This window comes from Lissotriton helveticus, chromosome 11, assembly GCF_964261635.1.
Source record: "Lissotriton helveticus chromosome 11, aLisHel1.1, whole genome shotgun sequence".
NCBI lineage: Eukaryota > Metazoa > Chordata > Amphibia > Caudata > Salamandridae > Lissotriton > Lissotriton helveticus.
Window position 1 is genome coordinate 215379683 of NC_136072.1, and position 26590 is coordinate 215406272.

At 43.6% G+C, this 26590-nt stretch overlaps 1 protein-coding gene across 2 annotated transcripts in view; it reads left to right on the forward strand.

Moving 5' to 3' along the window:
• Positions 1-26590, forward strand: part of LOC144792500 (arylacetamide deacetylase-like) — a 197934-nt gene that overhangs the window by 50062 nt on the left and 121282 nt on the right. For both annotated transcript variants that reach the window (XM_078667548.1, XM_078667549.1), the window contains exon 2: positions 718-940. In XM_078667548.1, the coding sequence (XP_078523674.1) occupies positions 718-940 (223 nt within the window). The remainder of the gene's footprint in view (positions 1-717; positions 941-26590) is intronic.

Here is a 26590-nt window from a genome sequence, read left to right on the forward strand (position 1 = left end):
CATTCTACACCACGCATTGGAAGAAGAAATCACATGAATTGATATTTTTTGTTCAGGGAGGTGACCCTTGCTGTACAAAAACAATCTCCCCACGACACAAGTATCCTTGCACCATGATGCAAGGGTTCCTGCATCGGCACATGGTAGCAGTTTGTGCATCAGCGCAGGGGGAAGCCTAGAGATGTGTCATACTGTTGGAAATATGCCACATCCATGTGCTTCGAAACTAACGCACCGCGGCGCACCAAAATGCACTGTGCTGCATTAGTTTCTTGTAAATCTGCCCCTGTAGGCCTTTGTGTATTGTGGGAGTCTCATCTTTAGAAGCAGTCATGTGTATGTACTTCCTATGATTTGGAGGGGATTAAGGTGCCCCTATACAGTTTTAACAAGGAGCTGAATATTATTTGTCAACCAGGAGAAAAATAAACATGGTACTGTATTTTGTGCAGTTGTTACTCATCGAACGCAAATAGAGTAACATCAATAAAGACACACGACTATAGCCTGATTTCTTGTTTGTTCAACTTCCTTTTTTTTTTACATTGAACCAACCAATTATTTGAAAACCTACCAAGCATTTGCATGCAACTGAATAGGTAACATTGTTTTAGTTTTGGGAAATATGTGATATGGCATTCTAAGTTTGACATGTAAATTACATTTATTACATGGATTATAGGATGCTGAGATATATTATTGTTTTATCTTTTGCAGGCAGAGTTTACTGATATGATTGGGATGGTAGATTACATGGACATGATGAATCTTCTTGTTTCATCTAACAATGCCCCTGCAACATCAGATGAAAACGTCACAGTGACGAAGACCACATTTAATAATGTTCCTGTTCATTTATATGTTCCAAAAAAGTCCTTACATACTCAAAGGAGAGCAATGATTTATTTCCATGGTGGAGGATGGTGCATAGGAAGTCCCGGTACGTCACATAGTAAAATGATGTCACTTAATGCAATAAGATAATTCATGCTTATTTATTTTTAGTTTATAATTTTTTATTCTAAGTAGTGAGTTGGATGAAATTTGAAAGAGACTGCTGTCATTTACCTCATCTCCAATGTGCACTTGTTGCTCTGGCTGTGTGAATTACCTCCTTTCCAACCCTCGCTCAGTGACTTCAGGTGAAGTTGAACACTGACAAAGCTAAAGAGGAGGACCCTAGAGTTTTCACATTCGTTCTTCACCCCCGTTAAGTTTATGGGTCCTTCACACGATGGATAAATCCAAGAAGAAACAGAGTGTATGTGCCCAAAACTGAGGCTTTTTTCAGTATGTGTTTTCTTCTGTTTCGTTTTTTCCTTAGAAGGCCAGAATCAAATACAGCCAAAATGTGTGGTGTCTTAAAAGCAGAGGAATCTATCTATGTAAAATGGATTTTGGACTAATTCATTTGTTTGTCAAGGTGTAAGAAAACGAGTGGATGTTTCTCCAGTTGACTTCTTGCAAGTGTGACTACATCCTAGGGGGATTATGACCTAAAATTCTTATATAAACACCTATAGTCTTGAAAACCATTGGGTGACAATACATTGATTGATATTGTATAACCCTACCTGTAGCAGCTGTTTGTTTTATTACTGTGGGTTTTTGTTTATGTCCTAAGACTTTTTGTTTGTATCATGAAGTTCATGTCCAGAGATCCTGAATCAAAAACAGAAGGAATTGTAGAAATTTGTATTGGCTGCTATTTCTAGAAACATGTATTGATTAGTAGGTAATTTCTCATTAAATCAAAATTCAATCAATAATTGTTTCATTCTGAGTAATTGCCATAGGCTATAATTGATCACCACCATATACTGTCTTCCTTGTTTCCTTGAGTAGAGATGTCTAGAGTTTGGCTGAGTTATATGGCCAGTAGAATAGTGGGCAGTACTTTTTTTCCCTTGGGTTATTCCATTCATGATACTCTACATGACAGTTTGGGAAAGTAAACAATGATCCTCCCACCAGGTTTGAATAAGGTCATTCGTATGATGTCTAAAACCATCCACTGGACACCAAAAATGTATGAGTATTTGTTTGGATTAGGGTTCTATCTCTGCCTTTTAAAAAGTATGGCAGAATTGAAAAAACAAGTGAAAAGTCACTGCCCCTTCCATCTGCCAGGTATGTCCCAGTTACGACTACTATAGCACACAAGAAGAGAGACATAAAAAAGAGATGATGGGCCCATTGATTTCGCAATTATGTCCCAGATCCTCCAGGACCTTCTTTCTACCTCTATCTATGTGGGCCATTAAGAACCTCTAGTTATGCCGCTCCTCCCTTATTCGCCTATATTTATTGTGGCACAAACATGCCCTGGAAAGGCAGCAATGACATTATATGAGCTCACAAATATGAATGTTAAAGATCATACAGAGAGCCGTTTTTGCAGAGCTGAAGGTTATTGCGAATCTTCGATCAATACTCAATGCCTCAGCTCATGCTCTAAATGGCATACATTTAAAAGATAGATTTCCAAAGGGACACTGGCAAACTGCATCATTTCATTTGATGATAGATTCAAGAAGTTACCTTATAAGGTATTCCATTCCAAAGTGGGCACCCATTTGGGAAGTATTGAGCTGCAGTCTGATTTTAGATAATTTTGGCAATTTACAAGAACTATTGGCCACAACTGTTAACAACACAAATAGGAATGTAGATGGTTTCAAACCTGATGCACCACCAATTGCTCATCACTGTTCAGATATGGCCATTTGAAGAGGAGAAGAAAACGTACTATAAAAATAATTTAAGGTTTCAGGGTCCTGTACAGCATAAAGGTGTATCTTTATTTTCATGAGCAATAAAGTAAATGGTGTTGTCACGTATAGTGATGAATCTATAAGAGAAGGTATGGATAGCCAAGGTTAGCTCACGCCAATCTGAGTAGAGGTTAAATTAGTGGATAACATGTTGGTGAGTAAAATGTGGAAACCCCTATTTTTTTTTAATTATGTTGTAGGTAAGATAAAGTGGCCACAGAGAATATCATTTGAAAGTCTTGAGGAAAGCTCCCACAACTTATAATCCACAGAATATAACCAGGCAATCCTAGATGTTTGTTATTGGATATGTAGCGGGCAACCCTGGAAGGGCTCAATCGTGTCAAACGGAATACATGACTGGCTCATATCTGTTCAGATGCCTGATTTACCAGCAAAACAGGTGGAAGAATCAACATGGAGTAGTATGTCATTAATAGATCATCACTCAAGGCTCAGGAAGCTTAACACCCATGGGAGGACATGGAGCAATCCTAGTAAGAGGCCAAAGGAAATCAATCTAAGTACTTGCCACTCCAAATGCTGGTTATGCACAGCATGTGATACTAGATACAACTTACATGTCTAATGGTAATCATGTTAAATTCATTCAGGATACTATCCTTTGACTTTCAAATATGATTTCAGGACCAGACTTATGTTAAATTTGTTAATATTGCATTAGTAGCTTTCAGAAATGAATGCATGAACTAACATTAGTAATATTTAACAGTGAGGACTTAGTGGATTTAATTTAAGCCCACCGAGAAATCTTCAAGGCACTGCAAATTGGCAAAATAATTCACTGTCATGCAAATGCACTGGGCTCATTTTCAAACACAGCTTAGGACACATTTTTTAGCATGCATATTTTTGCCACGTGCATGCCTTTACAACGCATACCTTTACCATTTAAGGTAAGTTGGGAGTGTGGGGTTCTTCCCCACAAATACATGGTTTTTATAAGTAAAAACAATGCATGGTAACGGCATGCATTGTAAAAGCATGTTCGTGGTAAAAACATGTACGGTAAAAAATGCATGGCAAAGGCATACTATGTCTTTACCTGAGTTGTACCGTCGTACAACCCAAAGATTTTAATAAGCCCAAGTATCAGTCTTTTTCTCTTGATGCCACAAGGGATTCCATATTTTATATTTACTGTCTTTCATGCAACTGACCATTGCATGAAATGTGGCACAGCACCAGCGTTAGTAAGAGTCACCTGACGATTATGTCACTTGCAGAACTCACCATAAGTCCGGCTGTTCTGCATCATTCAGAGCTGTGTCAAAAAAGGCAATTCTGCTCTGTGAAGACCAGCACAGGAGTCACATATGTAAAATGCCTGCTTTAGGATACACAACATAAGTTACATGTACCCATATCATATCATATGCCACTTGGCTCTTTGCTTGTGTCTGTTTTACTAAAATCTAAGGTTTTGTACTGGCTGTCTCTAGACACACCCTCCAGTGCAAGAGAATGATGAAGTATGAGGGTTAACTGTCAATGTAAAATATGTGTTGCAGAAGAAGGTTGATTAGTCACTGCTCTTTGTAGAGTTTTGTATGCCTCACTCAGAGTCACATAAGCCCTTGCACAAATCCTTAGTATGTCTGGTCCCAAGTTTAGAAGAGTAAAGGGAGGTTGGAATTTCCAGTGTCCACTATATTTCACTGTTGAACAACTAAGTTAAAAAAGTACTGATCATAAATAAACTTATAAATCTGCTTGTACTGCCGGATACTATTGGGCTGATTACGATGTCGGTCGGAAAGGATCTGAATGGCATTCGGGTTCATCCGAATCCGATTCGGAACCCGTCTTTTCGACCAATTCGCAAAACCTTCTGAACGCCCGATTACGATAGTCAGAAATCATTCGGACTTTCCGACTCGGTTCCGAACTGCATTTGGAGTAACCGAGTCATCAGAAGCCGACTCGTAAGGGTCTACGTAGCACGTTTCCGACCGACGTATTATGATGTTGGATTCGGACAGCCTTTCCGAATCGGTTGTCTGACATGGATTGGCTGTTGGAAGCCTACTTCGGGGGCCATAGCAGCCCCCCCTTCACCCAGGGCCCAACAAATGGACCCCGTGGGGGTACCCATGGGGCCCCTTTTCAATACCATGCACAGTGTGGCAGGCACTATAAGGTGCCTGCCACAGGGTGCTCAATTTACCCCACCTCCCCTTTTTACAATGGGAGCCTGTGTAGTCAGTCAGAACACAGGTCCCATTGAAGTCAATGGGAGTCCGACCGAACGGTGTTCAGAACCATTGTAATCAGTTGGTTGGACTCCCCGAATCTGATTCATTCAGAAACCATTCCGAGACCAAGTAGGTCGGAATGCTTTCCAACCGACATCGTAATGAAACTCAATGTATTACTGGATAGTGACTGCTGTGGCATGCTCATTATACTGGTTGGCGGGTAATGGGAGGTGAGGGACAGAAGGGAAGTTCTGCTGTTGTATTCCTAACAACCCAACAAAAGAAAATAGATTAAGAAAAAATACTGATCCTGTATTAACAGTCACGTTAGCATCTGTAGATGGGAACCTGGATTGCTTTGATTATAGAAATCTGAATGTCTAGATCATTGGAGAGGAGCTATTATGCATTTCCTTCACAAAAATGTTTCTGCTTGAGCACTTGATAACTATAGATCAATCTCACTTTTAGACACTGAGGCAAGTGGCATGCAGGCCAACTTCTACAAGACTTTGCACACCGGGCTGCAAACACAACATAATTCAACAATATTAAATGTGGTTTTTTTCAGACTGCTGTAAGGTAGATAAGATAGGAGATTTAACCAATTATGTTCTTGATCAAGTGACAGAAAGGTATTGTAGGCTTTATGTCTGTTGAACTGTCTAGAAATACATGTGAATAAAACTAATGCATTAGTATTTAGAAAAAAGGGGAGGCCCTTAGAAACCTAGGGCTTATTCCCAAACAGCATTTTGATGGACATTTTGTAGTACTACAAAACATACTACAAAAGGCTATTTCCAAACCTAAGTGCAGAGTTTATTCCTCTGCCATTCCCATGTTTTTCTGTAGGAAATAGGTGTGCAGTTTCTGTATGGACCTAAGTTGATGTTTTTTCAGTAAATTCGCAAAGGATAGGGGAGTGGCAGAAAAATGTCTGTATGTATGAATATTTGTATATATATATATATATATATATATGGATAGATGTAGATGGAATTTCTATAGTGCGAACCTAGAGAAAAGGCAGTGGAGCACGGTACATGGTCAATGGTAAGCTTTAAGTTGGCAAGTAATAGGAGAGGAAGTTGAGTTGTGCATTGTGGGGTAGTTTTCTTTAAAGAGGGGAGTCTTCAACTCTTAACGTATCTGGAGCAGCATTGGGGCAGCCCTGATTGATACAGAGATGTTGTTCCAGTTCCTGGGTGCATAGATGGAAAAGGACTGTTGTCTTTTTTTTTGTTTTTTACACTTCTGAAAATGGGGAATACTTATGACTAAAGGGGAGAGGAAGGGAATGGGTGGAGTAAGTAGGGTCTCAGGAAGGGAGGTTAATCACCCTCAAGAGAGTATGCCCATTCCTATCCAGAAACTGCACTTCTATGTCTATGTACGGGTATTTATAAAGCGCTACTGCTACTCCAAGGAGTGTCCTGGTGCTGAATGCCAAAAGTTAACAGTGGGGGCAAGGGAGGGGATTATGGGGTAGAGAAAATCCATGTTTTCAGTTTTTTCCGGAACACGGGCATAGACGTAATGCTTCTGAGGGTCAGAGGCCGTTTGTTCCAGAGGGACAGGCCCAGAAAGGAGAGAGCCTTTCCCCCCCAACCTGGCTTTTTTAATACTTGGAGTACTGGTTAGGAAAAGATTCGAGGAATGGAGATTTTTCTGTGGGACTTCGAGCGAGATCCTGTGTTTTAGGTAGCCAGGGCCCATTCCATATAATGATTCCTGAGTCACAAGTAGTGTCTTAAAGATAATTCTTTTCCGCACTGGAAGCCAATGGAGACTCCTCAGAAGGTTTGATATGTGAGCATCATGGGGGAGCATGAAGATAGTTTGGCCCGCTGCATTCTGGACCAGCTGAAGCCTGTCCATCAGATACTTGGGCTTGCCCAATTTAAGGCAGTTCCCATAATCAAGATGAGATATGATCAGGGCATGAAACACCTGTTGCCTGGCTGCCACAGACCGAAGGAACAAAATCTTCTGAAGGAGACGGAGGAAGGCAGAGCAGGTGTCCACTACCAAATTTAAATTGGTATGAAATAGTAGTTGATTATCAAATTCAAAACCCAAGTTTTTCACCACCTGATTTTTGATGACGGGGTGGGCCAGAAGGACTGAAGCTGTGTTTCTGCATGCAAGCCAAAGAAAAGCAGCTCCGTCTTTTCCGCATTACATTTCAGCTGGTTCAAGGCCAGCCACCCAAATACCGCTGAAAGACAAGTACTAATTAAATTGCCAGGACAGGGCTGGTTGTTCTTCCACATGAACAGCAGCTGGGTGTCGTCTGCATAAGACACCATTTATGCTCCTAAGGAATCCACCAAGTATGTAAAGGTGTGAGGTAGACATTGAAAAAAAGGTCAGACTCAGAGCAGAGCACTGCGGGACACCAACTATATATATATATATATATATATATATATATATATATATATATATATATATATATATATATATATATATATATATATATATATATATATATATATATATATATTCACTGAAAAAACCATAGGTTATAGACCATATATAGTTAGGAATTAGCATTTAAAAAACCTTATTTTACTCACACAAAACCATTGAAATTCCATATATAGTTAGTTGCACTAACTATATATCGCGCACCCGCAATCCACTGCTGATCATGTCACATATTACATCATTCATGACATGGTCAGTGACATCACTGATGACATCACTGATGACATCTCAAATGACATCACTGATGACATCTCAAATGACATTACTGATGACATCATCTAGTGTCTGTGTGTTTTTGTAAAGTTTAAATATGTTTTACATATTGAAGAATGAGTGGATGTATAAGTGTCTGGATGAAAGATTTAGTAGGTGCGTGACTGACTGTATGAGTGAGTGATTAAATGTGTCTCACTGAATGCATGGGTTAGTGACTAAACTGTCTTAATTTGTGCATCATTATGTCTGTTGTTCTGTAAACTGCTGCATGTGTTGATCATTAGCTATACGAGAGGCTATATGTGTTATTAATTGGTTGCCCAAGTATTTCTATGGGAGATTGAGTTTGTGTAGGGGTGGCTGGAAGGTGTGTGACTCTATGCATAGATGTGTGAGCAGTTTATTCACTAGGTGTATGAGTTCAAGAGTGCATGTGGAAACAGCTACATGGGCAGTTGACTGTGTGCATGAGTGTATTGATGAGTGAATGGATATCTCAATGCTACATGTCATAGTAAGTACATATGTAAAACACAGTACATGTGAGAGTTGGCATATATAAATAACTGTGCATGAGAGCCACTGAATGAGTGAGTAGTTGTATCGATCATTGTGAACTTGTATCAGGGATTGTATAAGAGAGTAAATATGTGTTAGTATATGTTTCAATAAGTAAGGTGTGTTTAACTGTATAGTTGAAGAAATGGAGGTGAGATTGTTTCTTTGCATGACTGACTGGGTGTGTGAGTAACTCCATGGATGAGTGGCAGTGTGTGAGTGTCTGTATACACTGAGTGTATCTAAGGTTATATTAGAGTCTGAAGAGGTTTATCGTATTAGCACAAGAATGATGTCAAATGAGATGTCATCAGTGATGTCATCAGTGATGTCATTTGAGATGTCATCAGTGATGTCATCAGTGATGTCACTGACCATGTCATGAATGATGTAATATGTGACATGATCAGCAGTGGATTGTGGGTGCGCGATATATAGTTAGTGCAACTAACTATATATGGAATTTCAATGGTTTTGTGTGAGTAAAATAAGGTTTTTTAAATGCTAATTCCTAACTATATATGGTCTATAACCTATGGTTTTTTCAGTGAATTTTCAAGGTTTTGTAAATGCTAATTCCTAACTATATATGGTCTATAACCTATGGTTTTTTCAGTGAATTTCAATGGTTTTTTAATAGCAAATATCATAAGCTGTCGAATGTCAAGTACGTGGTAAGTGAAAACATTTTCGTGTTTATGCACACTGATCTGCTTTGAATGGTGCCCCCCCCCCCTCATTTCTATTAGGAGTACTCTCTCTTTGCAGATAGTGAAAGGTAGTTAACGCAGGCCTTTGCCCCCATTGTAATCCGTCGTGCCTGCTTCTCTCTCCATTTGATTGATTGTTATCCAAGTATTTACTGTTTTAGAATTAGTTCTCTTTGGTTCATTCTCTATTTACAAACAAACACAGAGTCGCAATACTCTGTTTAGTCTTTGCAGATAACGAAAAATCGTGTAAAAAAAAAGAAAAGGAATCGAGCAAAATCAGTAGGCCACTAATGGGATCTCTTTTTGACCTCGCTAAAATAGAAACATTAGGAACAACCCCTCATGACAAATACAAAACTAGTGAGATGAACTGAACTCCACACAATGATGGCTGCAAAACAGCTCGGCTCCGCCACCCACCCCGCCCAAAATAACGATAAAGAACGGCTGCCATGATTGGTTGCGGAATGACCACGACGGAGCTACGAAATGGTGCTGCTCTCATGCTAACCCCAGCTTCAGTCTGAAACATCCAGAAACACTGTAGACTACCAATTCGATCAGTTCCGGTAGCGCCCCAATGTAACCCGGTAGAGAAGAACTAGCCCTCCCCTCTTTGACTGATGGTTCTTGTTGCCTGTCCCTTCTGTTGTCATTTAACAGAACTATTTAGCCTGCTGAAAGGGGTTGTGTTCCGACCGCTGGTTGGTGGAGACATTTTGACTATATTCTGTACCTGCGTTGTCGCGTAATGCGTCATATGACGCGCCGCGTTAGCGCATCCGGAAGTCATCCGGGGCGCGCAGCGCGTAACGTAAGCATAACAAGTCATGTGACTTGTTAATAAAACTTTTCATTGGTTCATTTTACTTTTCTTATTGTAATGATGAAAGGCTTGGTCATATGACCTAAAAATTACGCTTTTCATTACTTCCGAACATTATTTTTTCTTAAATATATGTTATAATGTTCCAGGCTAATGTACTTTCCCGGAAATTTTACAACTGTCCTGCAAGTAAAATATATTCTTTTTTCGAGAAAAAGAGCGTTTCTTCGTCCCATGACGGAGCCGTTGAGCCAAAGAGGGTCGGCCTGCTGTCTTAGTCGCCGATACGCCTGAATATCAGATTCTTATCGATCACTTTATGTTGCAGGAGTAGAAAACACAACAGCCCTTGACCATTTATCTTTACTGCGTTCCTTCGTATTATACCTTTTACCCTTCATGTAATTGGTCTGCTTTATTTCACTTGCCTTTTAATGATTCTAAAACAGTCACTATTATTAAAAACTTTACCAATGTATATACTACTACCATGTTTTCTTTTAAAAACCTTTATTGTGAAAATTTCATTATACAAATACGAGCCTATAACCGCGTGGGCCTGCCACAGAGCAAACTGTAATCGTATATGATGAATAGACATTTACACTGTAGAGGAACGTAACGGGCGGGCCATTAGGTTGCAAGAACTAAGGTGTCTAACAGTTACGGAATCGGTGGACGTACATTTTATAATTAAAATACGACAGGGCCAGTTACAATAAAATTATCTAGATATACATTTGCGGGCAAGTACCATGGGTGACGTTAATTCGAACTTTCAACAGTACAGTAATCAATAACACATCAGAACTTAATATCAATAGGGATGTCGAAATATTCAATCAATTCTCGTCCCCGCCCGCCATGTGCTTCAAAACTGCATACGTATCTCGTGATTTCAAGGTTCTGCAACCAGTACACAACAAGGAGTTACGAGTCCCATTTATTCCGGCGCCATTTTGGGCGAGGACGGGCAGGTCCAGGATATAGTCAAAATGTCTCTACCAACCATCGACTATGATGATGTTCATATGCTGTATTTATTAGAGTAACACTCATCTGTCCACATGAAATTAATTTGCCACAATCTAAACATGTCATTTTAATCTTTCCAAAGTTCTTCTAAATATTTGGGACCGTTTCCCTTGCCTCTGAAGCTCTCAGTGCCACTTCTTTGATGAATGTACTAGCAGGTCAGGGGTTCTCCTCCAAATCTCTCTTTTATGCAGCACTATAATTAATTGGTGCCACCTCTCCATATGACGATGCATGGTATAGTTACCACAACTATATATTTTTTCGGTTCCTCTGGAGAGTTCATCGTGGCAGATGAAGCGTGTAACGTACCGGGCATTTACCTTTTTTTGCATGTACAGGAAAGGAAAAAAAAATCGAGCGTCCGAGTTCTAAGGTGTCCCAGGGCCATTTTAGTGGACCAGGCCCAAATCCAAAGAACAGGCCGCCATTTTGAGAGTCCTCTTGCAGCCGCCTGTCGCTGTAGCATCAAGAGCAGCCGAAACTCAGCTGAATGGCAACTGAAACGGTAAAGGGGCGCCCCACTACAGCAGACGAGCCTCCACCTAGGAAGGCCCATTCACGCCGGCTCCCCCCCCCTTCGGGCACCCCACGCCGTTATTCGGAGCAGTATTGTAGGATGGCCACACCAGTGCGGCAACTTGCTAGACATCACCTCGGTGGTAACTGAATCTCAACGCCTTGTGGTGTCTCCTATTCAGAAAACATTGTTATGCTGCCTTCGACCTATTCGCCGCAAGTGCGCACACAACTCAACTGCATAGCTTGCTAGACACCACCTCGGTGCCATCCGGATCTTGGAATGTCAGCACCTTTTGGTGTCTTCTCTTCAGAAAATATTGTTGCGCTGCCTTTGGCCCCATTCGCACATCGGTCCGCTACTGACGCCATCTCACAGGCTAATGGGGCGCCCCACGCCGAGTTTCAGCATTGTAGAATAACCACACCAGTACAGCAACTTGCTAGACATCACCTCGGTGCCATCCGGATCTCGGCGCCCCACTGCAGATGAAGTGCCTCTCAACTATGAAACCACCACGGTGACATCCGGATCTTGGCGCGTTGTGCTGCCTTTGGCCTATTCGCACATCGGTCCGCTACTGACGCCATCTCACAGGCTAATGGGGCGACCCACGCCGAGTTTCAGCATTGTAGGATGACCACACCAGTACAGCAACTTGCTAGACATCACCTCGGTGCCATCCGGATCTCGGCGCCCCACTGCAGATGAAGTGCCTCTCAACTATGAAACCACCACGGTGACATCCGGATCTTGGCGCGTTGTGCTGCCTTCGGCCTATTCGCACATCGGTCCGCTACTGACGCCATCTCACAGGCTAATGGGGCGACCCACGCCGAGTTTCAGCATTGTAGGATGACCACACCAGTACAGCAACTTGCTAGACATCACCTCAGTGCCATCCGAATCTTGGCATCTCAACGCCTAGTGGTATCTTCCATACAAAAAATATTGTTACGCTGCCTTTGGCCCCATTCGCACATCAGTCCGCAACTTAGACATCACCTCGGTGCCATCCGGATCTTGGCATCTCAGCGCCTTGTGGTGTCAGTCAGAAAATATTGTTGCGCTGCCTTTGGCCCCATTCGCACATCGGTCCGCTACTGACGCCATCTCACAGGCCAACGGGGCGCCCCACGCCGACTTTCAACATTGTAGGATGGCCACAGAAGTGCGACAACTTACTAGACACCACCTCGGTGCCATCCGGATCTTGGCGCGTTGTGCTGCCTTCGGCCTATTCGCACATCGGTCCGCTACTGACGCAAACTCACAGGCCAACGGGGTGCCCCACGCCGACTTTCAGCATTGTAGGATGGCCACACCAGTGCTGCAACTTGCTGGACACCACCTCGGTGCCATCCGGATCTTGGCGCGTTGTATTGCCTTCGGCCTATTCGCACATCGGTCCGCTACTGACGCCGCCTCACGTGCCAACGTATTTTCTCCGCATTTTATACCCTATGCCGCATAACAGGTCATGTGACTTGTTTATAAAACTTTTCATTGGTTCATTTTACTTTTGGTTTCCTAATGATGGAAGGCTTGATCATATGACCTAAAAACAACACTTTTCATTGGATGAAAACTTTTTTTTTTCCCCAAACGATGAAAGCCCCACCTTGTTTCTGGATGTTTCAGACTAAACTGGCGTCAGCATGAGAGCACCACCATCTCGTAGCTCCGTCGTGGTCATTCCGCGAGCAATCATGGCAGCCGCTCCCCACCAGAAGCCTGCAGGAGTCGGGGCCCCCAAAACTTTTGATGAATTCTCAAGGCGGAGGGGACGCTTTCGAGAATGGGGTCCAAGACCTAGCAGACAAGCGTCCGATTTCCAAGGTGTCCCAGGGCCATTTCAGTGGACCACGCCCAAAAAGGAAAGAGCCTGCCGCCATTTTGAGAGTCCTGTGGCAGCCGCCTATCGCTGCACCGCAAGAGTGGGCGCAACTCAGCTGAATGGCGGATTTTGACACAGTGGACCAAAAGCGGACGGAATGGCAACTGAAACGGTAAAGGGGCGCCCCACTAAAACAGATGAGACTCCACCTGGAGAGGCCCGTTCACGCCGCCTCCCCCGGGGCGCCCCACGCCGTTATTCGGAGCAGCATTGTAGGATACCAAAACCAGTGCGGCAACTTACTGGACATCACCTTGGTGCCATCGTTCTGCTGCCTTGGAACTATTCGCACAACAGTTTGCTACTGATGACCCACCCCCCACGACGCCCCACGCCGTTATTTGCTGGGTGGCAACTTACTAGACATCACTTTCGTGTCATCTAGATTTCGGCGCGTTCTGCTGCCTTGGAACTATTCGCACAACAGTTTGCTACTGATGACCCACCCCCCGCGACGCCCCACGCCGGAAATCTGGACGTTGTGCTGCGTTGGGACTATTCGCACAGCCGACCGCTACTTCGTTGTTTTTCCCTAAAAATGTTTATATGTTATTACTATTTTTGTTTTCTTGTATATATTTATAAATTATTAAAGTTTTATAATCTTACTACTTTGTCGGAGTGCTATATATTTTTAATGTGACACATAATTGTAAAAACTTTGATGTACAAAGAGTCATCCCTGGAATCTTCCGCTTCACGCTCGGTCCCCTCCCCAATCACAATACAGGATGGTTTTCAGATAATAGCAACGCTTCTGCTGTGACGGATCTCATCGAGTGTGGGCCTTGATCTACTATAACTCCTTTGAAGAGGGGTGATTCTTTACAGCTGTGGCCATAAACTACATCTGCAGGGCTAGCTGATAGCCTAGGACCGGCCTGGACAATCGGACACAGAGGAAAAGGAGTGTCAGAGGGTGCGGTAGTGAATAGGGCGAAAGGGAGGTGTCGGGCGGGCACAGGGTGTGATTCTCAGGGAAGAGCAGCGCAGATGGGGGGAGGTTTATTACCCATGCATAAGACAGAGAGCGGGGGTGACCACTGCCTGGGTGAGATGCTTGCGAGGGTGGGGAGCCATGCTAAGGATCGACAGCGTGCACAGAGTGGGTCTGGTCAAGGCATCTAAAATGGCTGCCGTGCACGACAAAAGTGTGGCATTTGAAAAAAGACAAGATGGCGCACACAATGTTTTTCAACAATTCCTGATTTCCTTCGAATCGAACGTTAACAGACGTTGGGGCATATTACCAAAGTTAAGCGATATTTATCCCTAACGATGCATTGCAAAGATTTTTTTACCGTCAGAAATTATCGCAGATAAACCTTGCTATTATCAAGGTTTATCGCAAATACGATAAAAAACGACCGCAATGCATTAATATCGCTGAAAACTCAGCGATATTCATGCATTACCGAGCTAATGCTCTTAGCCATGTTATCCACCTCCCATTGGATAACATGGCTAAGAACTGCTCAGGGCAGCTGTTACTTTTTGGAGATATTCGCGCTTATCTCGAATATTTCCAAAAGTTGATAATAGGAGATAGCGATGTTAGCGACTGTTTCCAGTCGCTAACATCTTGGCATGCCCACTTTGCATATCATTAGTGATAAATATCACTCACATGCAAAGTGGGACCCAAGATGGTCGCTATCTCCTACTAGCCGTCGCTAACTGGTGTTAGCAACAGCTAGGTAATACAGATATAATTTTATCTCCGCGAAGCGGAGCGCTGTTACAGATATATATCTTGTTTTTGAACGTTAATTTCTCAAAATGCACTGAAGCACATATATTGAGACATAGCAAAGGCACATCGGGCTACCAGTCCCTAATATTTTACCAAGTTTCGTGCAAATCCATTCAGCCGTTCGATTATTATTATTATATTTTTTTTTTGCCCCGCGGGGCCCTTTTAAAACCTCCACATCAAACCTAGGGGGTCAGCGAGGATCTACTATGCCCCCTTATGGTCATTTGCCCCTTCGCTTTGGCCTCCTCTTTTCTCTCGATCCTACCGAGAGACAAGATGGCGGCCGCTACGTACTGTTTGGAATGTTTACAGACACCGGAGAGCCAATCAGCTTCGCTTCGCAAAGCTCCGTAACGCGAAAAGTACGCGAAGCGGTGCGCTGTTACAGATATATATCTTTTTTTGAACGTTAATTTCTCAAAATCCACTGAAGCACATATATTGAGACCTAGCAAAGGCACATCGGGCTACCAGTCCCTACAATTTTGCCAAGTTTCGTGCAAATCCATTCAGCCGTTCGATTATTATTATTATTTTTTTTTTTTGCCCCGCGGGGCCCTTTTAAAACCTCCACATCAAACCTAGGGGGTCAGCGAGGATCCACTATTCCCCCTTATGGTCATTTGCCCCTTCGCTTTGGCCTCCTCTTGTCTCTCGATCCTACCGAGAGACAAGATGGCGGCCGCTACGGACTGTTTGGAATGTTGACAGACGCCAGAGAACCAATCAGCTTCGCTTCACAAAGCTCCGTTGCGCGAAAAGTACGCGTCCTGGGCCGCTGCCCGGTCCGCTGTTACAGATATATATCTTTTTTTAAACGTTAATTTCTCAAAATCCACTGGAGCACATATATTGAGACCTACAAAAGGCACATCGGGCTACCAGTCCCTACAATTTTGCCAAGTTTCGTGCAAATCCATTCAGCCGTTCGGGCTAAAAGTGAGGCCAACCGCCCTATGGAAAACTCAATGTTAAAAACACGTTTTGGGACCCCCCTTTTTTCTCGGCCCCCACTGGACGAACCCCCCCCAAATTTCCAAGGGCTGCTCAGAAACAAAATGTGCCATTTTCCTGAAAATTTCAGCCAATTCCGTCCACAAACGCCAAAGTTATTAGACATAGAATTTTCAAAAAACCCATAGAGAAAAAATCCTAACTATATATACCTACTGGCGACCGCCAGTAGGTAATATATATATATATATATATACTACTATTATAAAGGAAGAACTTTGAGGCTTTGAGGCGGGTAAACTCGGGAACCACGGCGCCAATCCACACACCCGATACATTGTTGTAATCCTCAGGGTGTGCAGATGGACATAGGCTATATAAAGTAAAAATAAATACGTTATTAAAAAATATAAGTTAAAAAAAAGTAGTCCCTTCAAAGTAGCGCCAGCTGCGACGTGCTTGCTGACATCAGGAGCGGCGTACACGCGAGGAGCGGCGTACAGGAGCGGCGGAGAACAGCGTGGGGAGGAGCGGCGGAGATCAGCGCGGGAGGAGCGGCGGAGATCAGGGGAGCAGCGGACATGACCGGCGGACAGGCGGTGAGGATCGGCGGGCAGACAGTGAGGGGCTGCAGAGATTGAATATTTACTGTACTGTACAGCTCTAATAATTTAGTGAGAGCTGGTACCGGGGCCTATCGAAGGAGCTGCACTTGCTCTCCTATTAAAGGGCCCGCACCGGGGTTTTTAAGGCTGCAAACACTCCGAGCTCTTACGCTTTCTTCCCCATGGCAACCACTGTACCACTGCCATCTTTTCAGCCCCCCGCTGCAGCCGTCCGGACATCGCCACCAGTGCTGGGAAGGTACAAGCATGCCATCTCTGCATTGTTTTGGTATGCTGTTTTATGTTAAGGTAGAGGCTGTTTGTATAGCACCTGTGGCAGCCATGGATTGCTTCTAACCGCTGAAAATCATGTCAAATCGTCCGGTGTGCCGTGTTCTTCTCGGATGAGAGCGTAAGGTGCTGATAACATGGAATTGTGAAACGCGCAGAGCACTGCTATCAGGCCCATGAGCACAGTGAATATAAAGCGTGTCTGCAGTTCAGAAAAGGCATTTCCTTTGAAATTGAATCAATTAGTTGTCGGGGGAAGTGACGGGACAGTACAGGAACTTCTGAGGGGCAAGCAGGTACTCTGTGACGCTAACTACCTGCACTTTTCCATTAAGGAAACAAAGGAGGCTCAATAAAAAGAGCATTTATAAAAAATTTTTAAAAAAAGCAAAGAATGTATAAAGAAAGAAAGAGAAAGCACACGTAGACAATCTGTTCTCTTATGTTAATCACTGGCAGGTGGATGGGTAACGTTCAACACAATGAAAATAGAAGGGATTAAAAATATAAAAAGGTAGTGTACACAGCCTGTGCGTCACGCAGAGCACCCGGGTCACCCCTCTGCGGAGAACAGTCAACAAGTCCTAATAATGTGTCTTGTGGGCAGGTACCAAACGGGGCATTACAGCAGAAAAAAGTGACATGAGCAGTGACGTGGGCAGGTTACACAACGTCAGGGCGGGCGGGGGCCCTGACCCATGATTGCTCCCGGACAACGTTGGGACGGGCTGCTAGTATACATATATATATATATATATATATATATATATATATATATATATATATATATTCACTGAAAAAACCATAGGTTATAGACCATATATAGTTAGGAATTAGCATTTACAAAACCTTGAAAATTCACTGAAAAAACCATAGGTTATAGACCATATATAGTTAGGAATTAGCATTTAAAAAACCTTATTTTACTCACACAAAACCATTGAAATTCCATATATAGTTAGTTGCACTAACTATATATCGCGCACCCGCAATCCACTGCTGATCATGTCACATATTACATCATTCATGACATGGTCAGTGACATCACTGATGACATCACTGATGACATCTCAAATGACATCACTGATGACATCACTGATGACAACATCCAGTGACTGTATGTTTCTGTAAAGTTAAAATATGTCTTACATATTGAAGAATGAGTGGATGTATAAGTGTCTGGATGAAGGATTTAGTAGGTGCGTGACTGACTGTATGAGTGAGTGATTAAATGTGTCTCACTGAATGCATGGGTTAGTGACTAAACTGTCTTAATTTGTGCATCATTATGTCTGTTGTTCTGTAAACTGCTGCATGTGTTGATCATTAGCTATACGAGAGGCTATATGTGTTATTAATTGGTTGCCCAAGTATTTATATGGGAGATTGAGTTTGTGTGGGGGTGGCTGGAAGGTGTGTGACTCTATGCATAGATGTGTGAGCAGTTTATTCACTAGGTGTATGAGTTCAAGAGTGCATGTGGAAACAGCTACATAGGCAGTTGACTGTGTGCATGAGTGAATGGATATCTCAATGCTACATGTCATAGTAAGTACATATGTAAAACACAGTACATGTGAGAGTTGGCATATATAAATAACTGTGCATGAGAGCCACTGAATGAGTGAGTGGTTGTATCGATCATTGTGAACTTGTATCAGGGATTGTATAAGAGAGTAAATATGTGTTAGTATATGTTTCAATAAGTAAGGTGTGTTTAACTGTATAGTTGAAGAAATGGAGGTGAGATTGTTTCTTTGCATGACTGACTGGGTGTGTGAGTAACTCCATGGATGAGTGGCAGTGTGTGAGTGTCTGTATACACTGAGTGTATCTAAGGTTATATTAGAGTCTGAAGAGGTTTATCGTATTAGCACAAGAATGATGTCATTTGAGATGTCATCAGTGATGTCACTGACCATGTCATGAATGATGTAATATGTGACATGATCAGCAGTGGATTGCGGGTGCGCGATATATAGTTAGTGCAACTAACTATATATGGAATTTCAATGGTTTTGTGTGAGTAAAATAAGGTTTTTTAAATGCTAATTCCTAACTATATATGGTCTATAACCTATGGTTTTTTCAGTGAATTTTCAAGGTTTTGTAAATGCTAATTCCTAACTAAATATGGTCTATAACCTATGGTTTTTTCAGTGAATTTCAATGGTTTTTTAATAGCAAATATCATAAGCTGTCGAATGTCAAGTACGTGGTAAGTGAAAACATTTTCGCGTTTATGCACACTGATCTGCTTTGAATGGTGCCCCCCCCCCCTCATTTCTATTAGGAGTACTCTCTCTTTGCAGATAGTGAAAGGTAGTTAACGCAGGCCTTTGCCCCCGTTGTAATCCGTCGTGCCTGCTTCTCTCTCCATTTGATTGATTGTTATCCAAGTATTTACTGTTTTAGAATTAGTTCTCTTTGGTTCATTCTCTATTTACAAACAAACACAGAGTCGCAATACTCTGTTTAGTCTTTGCAGATAACGAAAAATCGTGTAAAAAAAAGAAAAGGAATCGAGCAAAATCAGTAGGCCACTAATGGGATCTCTTTTTGACCTCGCTAAAATAGAAACATTAGGAACAACCCCTCATGACAAATACAAAACTAGTGAGATGAACTGAACTCCACACAATGATGGCTGCAAAACAGCTCGGCTCCGCCACCCACCCTGCCCAAAATAACGATAAAGAACGGCTGCCATGATTGGTTGCGGAATGACCACGACGGAGCTACAAAATGGTGCTGCTCTCATGCTAACCCCAGCTTCAGTCTGAAACATCCAGAAACACTGTAGACTACCAATTCGATCAGTTCCGGTAGCGCCCCAATGTAACCCGGTAGAGAAGAACTAGCCCTCCCCTCTTTGACTGATGGTTCTTGTTGCCTGTCCCTTCTGTTGTCATTTAACAGAACTATTTAGCCTGCTGAAAGGGGTTGTGTTCCGACCGCTGGTTGGTGGAGACATTTTGACTATATTCTGTACCTGCGTTGTCGCGTAATGCGTCATATGACGCGCCGCGTTAGCGCATCCGGAAGTCATCCGGGGCGCGCAGCGCGTAACGTAAGCATAACAAGTCATGTGACTTGTTAATAAAACTTTTCATTGGTTCATTTTACTTTTCTTATTGTAATGATGAAAGGCTTGGTCATATGACCTAAAAATTACGCTTTTCATTACTTCCGAACATTATTTTTTCTTAAATATATGTTATAATGTTCCAGGCTAATGTACTTTCCCGGAAATTTTACAACTGTCCTGCAAGTAAAATATATTCTTTTTTCGAGAAAAAGAGCGTTTCTTCGTCCCATGACGGAGCCGTTGAGCAAAAGAGGGTCGACCTGCTGTCTTAGTCGCCGATACGCCTGAATATGAGATTCTTATCGATCACTTTATGTTGCAGGAATAGAAAACACAACAGCCCTTGACCATTTATCTTTATTGCGTTCCTTCGTATTATACCTTTTACCCTTCATGTAATTGGTCTGCTTTATTTCACTTGCCTTTTAATGATTCTAAAACAGTCACTATTATTAAAAACTTTACCAATGTATATACTACTACCATGTTTTCTTTTAAAAACCTTTATTGTGAAAATTTCATTATACAAATACTTGCCTATAACCACGTGGGCCTGCCACAGAGCAAACTGTAATCGTATATGATGAATAGACATTTACACTGTAGAGGAACGTAACGGGCGGGCCATTAGGTTGCAAGAACTAAGGTGTCTAACAGTTACGGAATCGGTGGACGTACATTTTATAATTAAAATACGACAGGGCCAGTTACAATAAAATTATCTAGATATACATTTGCGGGCAAGTACCATGGGTGACGTTAATTCGAACTTTCAACAGTACAGTAATCAATAACACATCAGAACTTAATATCAATAGGGATGTCGAAATATTCAATCAATTCTCGTCCCCGCCCGCCATGTGCTTCAAAACTGCATACGTATCTCGTGATTTCAAGGTTCTGCAACCAGTACACAACAAGGAGTTACGAGTCCCATTTATTCCGGCGCCATTTTGGGCGAGGACGGGCAGGTCCAGGATATAGTCAAAATGTCTCTACCAACCATCGACTATGATGATGTTCATATGCTGTATTTATTAGAGTAACACTCATCTGTCCACATGAAATTAATTTGCCACAATCTAAACATGTCATTTTAATCTTTCCAAAGTTCTTCTAAATATTTGGGACCGTTTCCCTTGCCTCTGAAGCTCTCAGTGCCACTTCTTTGATGAATGTACTAGCAGGTCAGGGGTTCTCCTCCAAATCTCTCTTTTATGCAGCACTATAATTAATTGGTGCCACCTCTCCATATGACGATGCATGTTATAGTTACCACAACTATATTTTTTTTCGGTTCCTCTGGAGAGTTCATCGTGGCAGATGAAGCGTGTAACGTACCGGGCATTTACCTTTTTTTGCATGTACAGGAAAGGAAAAAAAAATCGAGCGTCCGAGTTCTAAGGTGTCCCAGGGCCATTTTAGTGGACCAGGCCCAAATCCAAAGAACAGGCCGCCATTTTGAGAGTCCTCTTGCAGCCGCCTGTCGCTGTAGCATCAAGAGCAGCCAAAACTCAGCTGAATGGCAACTGAAACGGTAAAGGGGCGCCCCACTACAGCAGACGAGCCTCCACCTAGGAAGGCCCATTCACGCCGGCTCCCCCCCCCCTTCGGGCACCCCACGCCGTTATTCGGAGCAGTATTGTAGGATGGCCACACCAGTGCGGCAACTTGCTAGACATCACCTCGGTTGTAACCGAATCTCAACGCCTTGTGGTGTCTTCTATTCAGAAAACATTGTTATGCTGCCTTCGACCTATTCTCCACAAGTGCGCACACAACTCAACTGCATAGCTTGCTAGACACCACCTCGGTGCCATCCGGATCTTGGAATGTCAGCACCTTTTGGTGTCTTCTCTTCAGAAAATATTGTTGCGCTGCCTTTGGCCCCATTCGCACATCAGTCCGCTACTGACGCCATCTCACAGGCTAATGGGGCACCCCACGCCGACTTTCAGCATTGTAGAATGACCACACCAGTACAGCAACTTGCTAGACATCACCTCGGTGCCATCCGGATCTCGGCGCCCCACTGCAGATGAAGTGCCTCTCAACTATGAAACCACCACGGTGACATCCGGATCTTGGCGCGTTGTGCTGCCTTCGGCCTATTCGCACATCGGTCCGCTACTGACGCCATCTCACAGGCTAATGGGGCGACCCACGCCGAGTTTCAGCATTGTAGGATGACCACACCAGTACAGCAACTTGCTAGACATCACCTCGGTGCCATCCGAATCTTGGCATCTCAACGCCTAGTGGTATCTTCCATACAAAAAATATTGTTACGCTGCCTTTGGCCCCATTCGCACATCAGTCCGCAACTTAGACATCACCTCGGTGCCATCCGGATCTTGGCATCTCAGCGCCTTGTGGTGTCTTCTACTCCGAAAATATTGTAGAAAATATTGTTGCGCTGCCTTTGGCCCCATTCGCACATCAGTCCGCTACTGACACCATCTCACAGGCCAACAGGGCGCCCCACGCCGACTTTTACCATTGTAGGATGGCCACACCAGTTCCACAACTTGCTAGACACCACCTCGGTGCCATCCGGATCTTGGCATCTCAGCGCCTTGTGGTGTCAGTCAGAAAATATTGTTGCGCTGCCTTTGGCCCCATTCGCACATCGGTCCGCTACTGACGCCATCTCACAGGCCAACGGGGCGCCCCACGCCGACTTTCCACATTGTAGGATGGCCACACCAGTGCGGCAACTTACTAGACACCACCTCGGTGCCATCCGGATCTTGGCGCGTTGTGCTGCCTTCGGCCTATTCGCACATCGGTCCGCTACTGACGCAAACTCACAGGCCAACGGGGCGCCCCACGCCGACTTTCAGCATTGTAGGATGGCCACACCAGTGCTGCAACTTGCTGGACACCACCTCGGTGCCATCCGGATCTTGACGCGTTGTATTGCCTTCGGCCTATTCGCACATCGGTCCGCTACTGACGCCGCCTGACGTGCCAACGTATTTTCTCCGCATTTTATACCCTATGCCGCATAACAGGTCATGTGACTTGTTTATAAAACTTTTCATTGGTTCATTTTACTTTTGGTTTCCTAATGATGGAAGGCTTGATCATATGACCTAAAAACAACACTTTTCATTGGATGAAAACTTTTTTTTTTCCCCAAACGATGAAAGCCCCACCTTGTTTCTGGATGTTTCAGACTAAACTGGCGTCAGCATGAGAGCACCACCATCTCGTAGCTCCGTCGTGGTCATTCCGCGAGCAATCATGGCAGCCGCTCCCCACCAGAAGCCTGCAGGAGTCGGGGCCCCCAAAACTTTTGATGAATTCTCAAGGCGGAGGAGACGCTTTCGAGAATGGGGTCCAAGACCTAGCAGACAAGTGTCCGATTTCCAAGGTGTCCCAGGGCCATTTCAGTGCACCAGGCCCAAAAAGGAAAGAGCCTGCCGCCATTTTGAGAGTCCTGTGACAGCCGCCTATCGCTGCACCGCAAGAGTGGGCGCAACTCAGCTGAATTGCGGCTTTTGACACAGTGGACCAAAAACGGACGTAATGGCAACTGAAACGGTAAAGGGGCGCCCCACTACAACAGATGAGACTCCACCTGGAGAGGCCCGTTCACGCCGCCTCCCCCGGGGCGCCCCACGCCGTTATTCGGAGCAGCATTGTAGGATACCAAAACCAGTGCGGCAACTTACTGGACATCACCTTGGTGCCATCGTTCTGCTGCCTTGGAACTATTCGCACAACAGTTTGCTACTGATGACCCACCCCCCCGCGACGCCCCACGCCGTTATTTGCTGGGTGGCAACTTACTAGACATCACTTTCGTGTCATCTAGATTTCGGCGCGTTCTGCTGCCTTGGAACTATTCGCACAACAGTTTGCTACTGATGACCCACCCCCCGCGACGCCCTACGCCGGAAATCTGGACGTTGTGCTGAGTTGGGACTATTCGCACAGCCGACCGCTACTTCGTTGTTTTTCCCTAAAAATGTTTATATGTTATTACTATTTTTGTTTTCTTGTATATATTTATAAATTATTAAAGTTTTATAATCTTACTACTTTGTCGGAGTGCTATATATTTTTAATGTGACACATAATTGTAAAAACTTTGATGTACAAAGAGTCATCCCTGGAATCTTCCGCTTCACGCTCGGTCCCCTCCCCAATCACAATACAGGATGGTTTTCAGATAATAGCAACGCTTCTGCTGTGACGGATCTCATCGAGTGTGGACCTTGATCTACTATAACTCCTTTGAAGAGGGGTGATTCTTTACAGCTGTGGCCATAAACTACATCTGCAGGGCTAGCTGATAGCCTAGGACCGGCCAGGACAATCGGACACAGAGGAAAAGGAGTGTCAGAGGGTGCGGTAGTGAATAGGGCGAAAGGGAGGTATCGGGCGGGCACAGGGTGTGATTCTCAGGGAAGAGCAGCGCAGATGGGGGGAGGTTTATTACCCATGCATAACACAGACAGCGGGGGTGACCACTGCCTGGGTGAGATGCTTGCGAGGGTGGGGAGCCATGCTAAGGATCGACAGCGTGCACAGAGTGGGTCTGGTCAAGGCATCTAAAATGGCTGCCGTGCACGACAAAAGTGTGGCATTTGAAAAAAGACAAGATGGCGCAGACAATGTTTTTCAACACTTCCTGATTTCCTTCGAATCGAACGTTAACAGACGTTGGGGCATATTACCAAAGTTAAACGATATTTATCCCTAACGATGCATTGCAAAGATTTTTTTACCGTCAGAAATTATCGCAGATAAACCTTGCTATTATCAAGGTTTATCGCAAATACGATAAAAAACGACCGCAATGCATTCATATCGCTGAAAACTCCGCGATATTCATGCATTACCGAGCTAATGCTCTTAGCCATGTTATCCACCTCCCATTGGATAACATGGCTAAGAACTGCTCAGGGCAGCTGTTACTTTTTGGAGATATTCGCGCTTATCTCGAATATTTCCAAAAGTTGATAATAGGAGATAGCGATGTTAGCGACTGTTTCCAGTCGCTAACATCTTGGCATGCCCACTTTGCATGTCATTAGTGATAAACATCACTCACATGCAAAGTGGGGCCCAAGATGGTCGCTATCTCCTACTAGCCGTCGCTAACTGGTGTTAGCAACAGCTAGGTAATACAGATATAATTTTATCTCCGCGAAGCGGAGCGCTGTTACAGATATATATCTTGTTTTTGAACGTTAATTTCTCAAAATGCACTGAAGCACATATATTGAGACCTAGCAAAGGCACATCGGGCTACCAGTCCCTAATATTTTACCAAGTTTCGTGCAAATCCATTCAGCCGTTCGATTATTATTATTATTTTTTTTTTTTGCCCCGCGGGGCCCTTTTAAAACCTCCACATCAAACTTAGGAGGTCAGCGAGGATCTACTATGCCCCCTTATGGTCATTTGCCCCTTCGCTTTGGCCTCCTCTTGTCTCTCGATCCTACCGAGAGACAAGATGGCGGCCGCTACGTACTGTTTGGAATGTTTACAGACACCGGAGAGCCAATCAGCTTCGCTTCGCAAAGCTCCGTAACGCGAAAAGTACGCGAAGCGGTGCGCTGTTACAGATATATATCTTTTTTTGAACGTTAATTTCTCAAAATCCACTGAAGCACATATATTGAGACCTAGCAAAGGCACATCGGGCTACCAGTCCCTACAATTTGGCCAAGTTTCATGCAAATCCATTCAGCCGTTCGATTATTATTATTATTTTTTTTTTTTTGCCCCGCGGGGCACTTTTAAAACCTCCACATCAAACCTACGGGGTCAGCGAGGATCTACTATTCCCCCTTATGGTCATTTGCCCCTTCGCTTTGGCCTCCTCTTGTCTCTCGATCCTACCGAGAGACAAGATGGCGGCCGCTACGGACTGTTTGGAATGTTGACAGACGCCGGAGAACCAATCAGCTTCGCTTAACAAAGCTCCGTTGCGCGAAAAGTACGCGTCCTGGAGCGCTGCCCGGTCCGCTGTTACAGATATATATCTTTTTTTAAACGTTAATTTCTCAAAATCCACTGTAGCACATATATTGAGACCTACAAAAGGCACATCGGGCTACCAGTCCCTACAATTTTGCCAAGTTTCATGCAAATCCATTCAGCCGTTCGGGCTAAAAGTGAGGCCAACCGCCCTATGGAAAACTCAATGTTAAAAACACGTTTTGGGACCCCCCTTTTTTCTCAGCCCCCCCTTGACGAACACCCCCCAAATTTTTAAGGGCTGCTCAGAAACAAAATGTTCCATTTTCCTGAAAATTTCAGCCAATTCCGTCCACAAACGCCAAAGTTATTAGACATAGAATTTTCAAAAATCCCATAGAGAAAAAATCCTAACTATATATACCTACTGGCGACCGCCAGTAGGTAATATATATATATATATATATATATATATATATATATATATATATATATATATATATATATGTTTCCACAAGCAGAGTACGCCGAACACCCAGAAGTAGTTTGTTACTTTCTTTATTCTTCTATAGACAGCTGCAAAGTCTATGACATGCCACTACGCGTTTTTGCTAGTTCCACAACATGTTTCTGAAGCCGTCAGAAACATGTTGTGGAACTAGCAATTACTCAGCTAGGGACTACAAATCCCAACATGCCCAGCACTAGTCT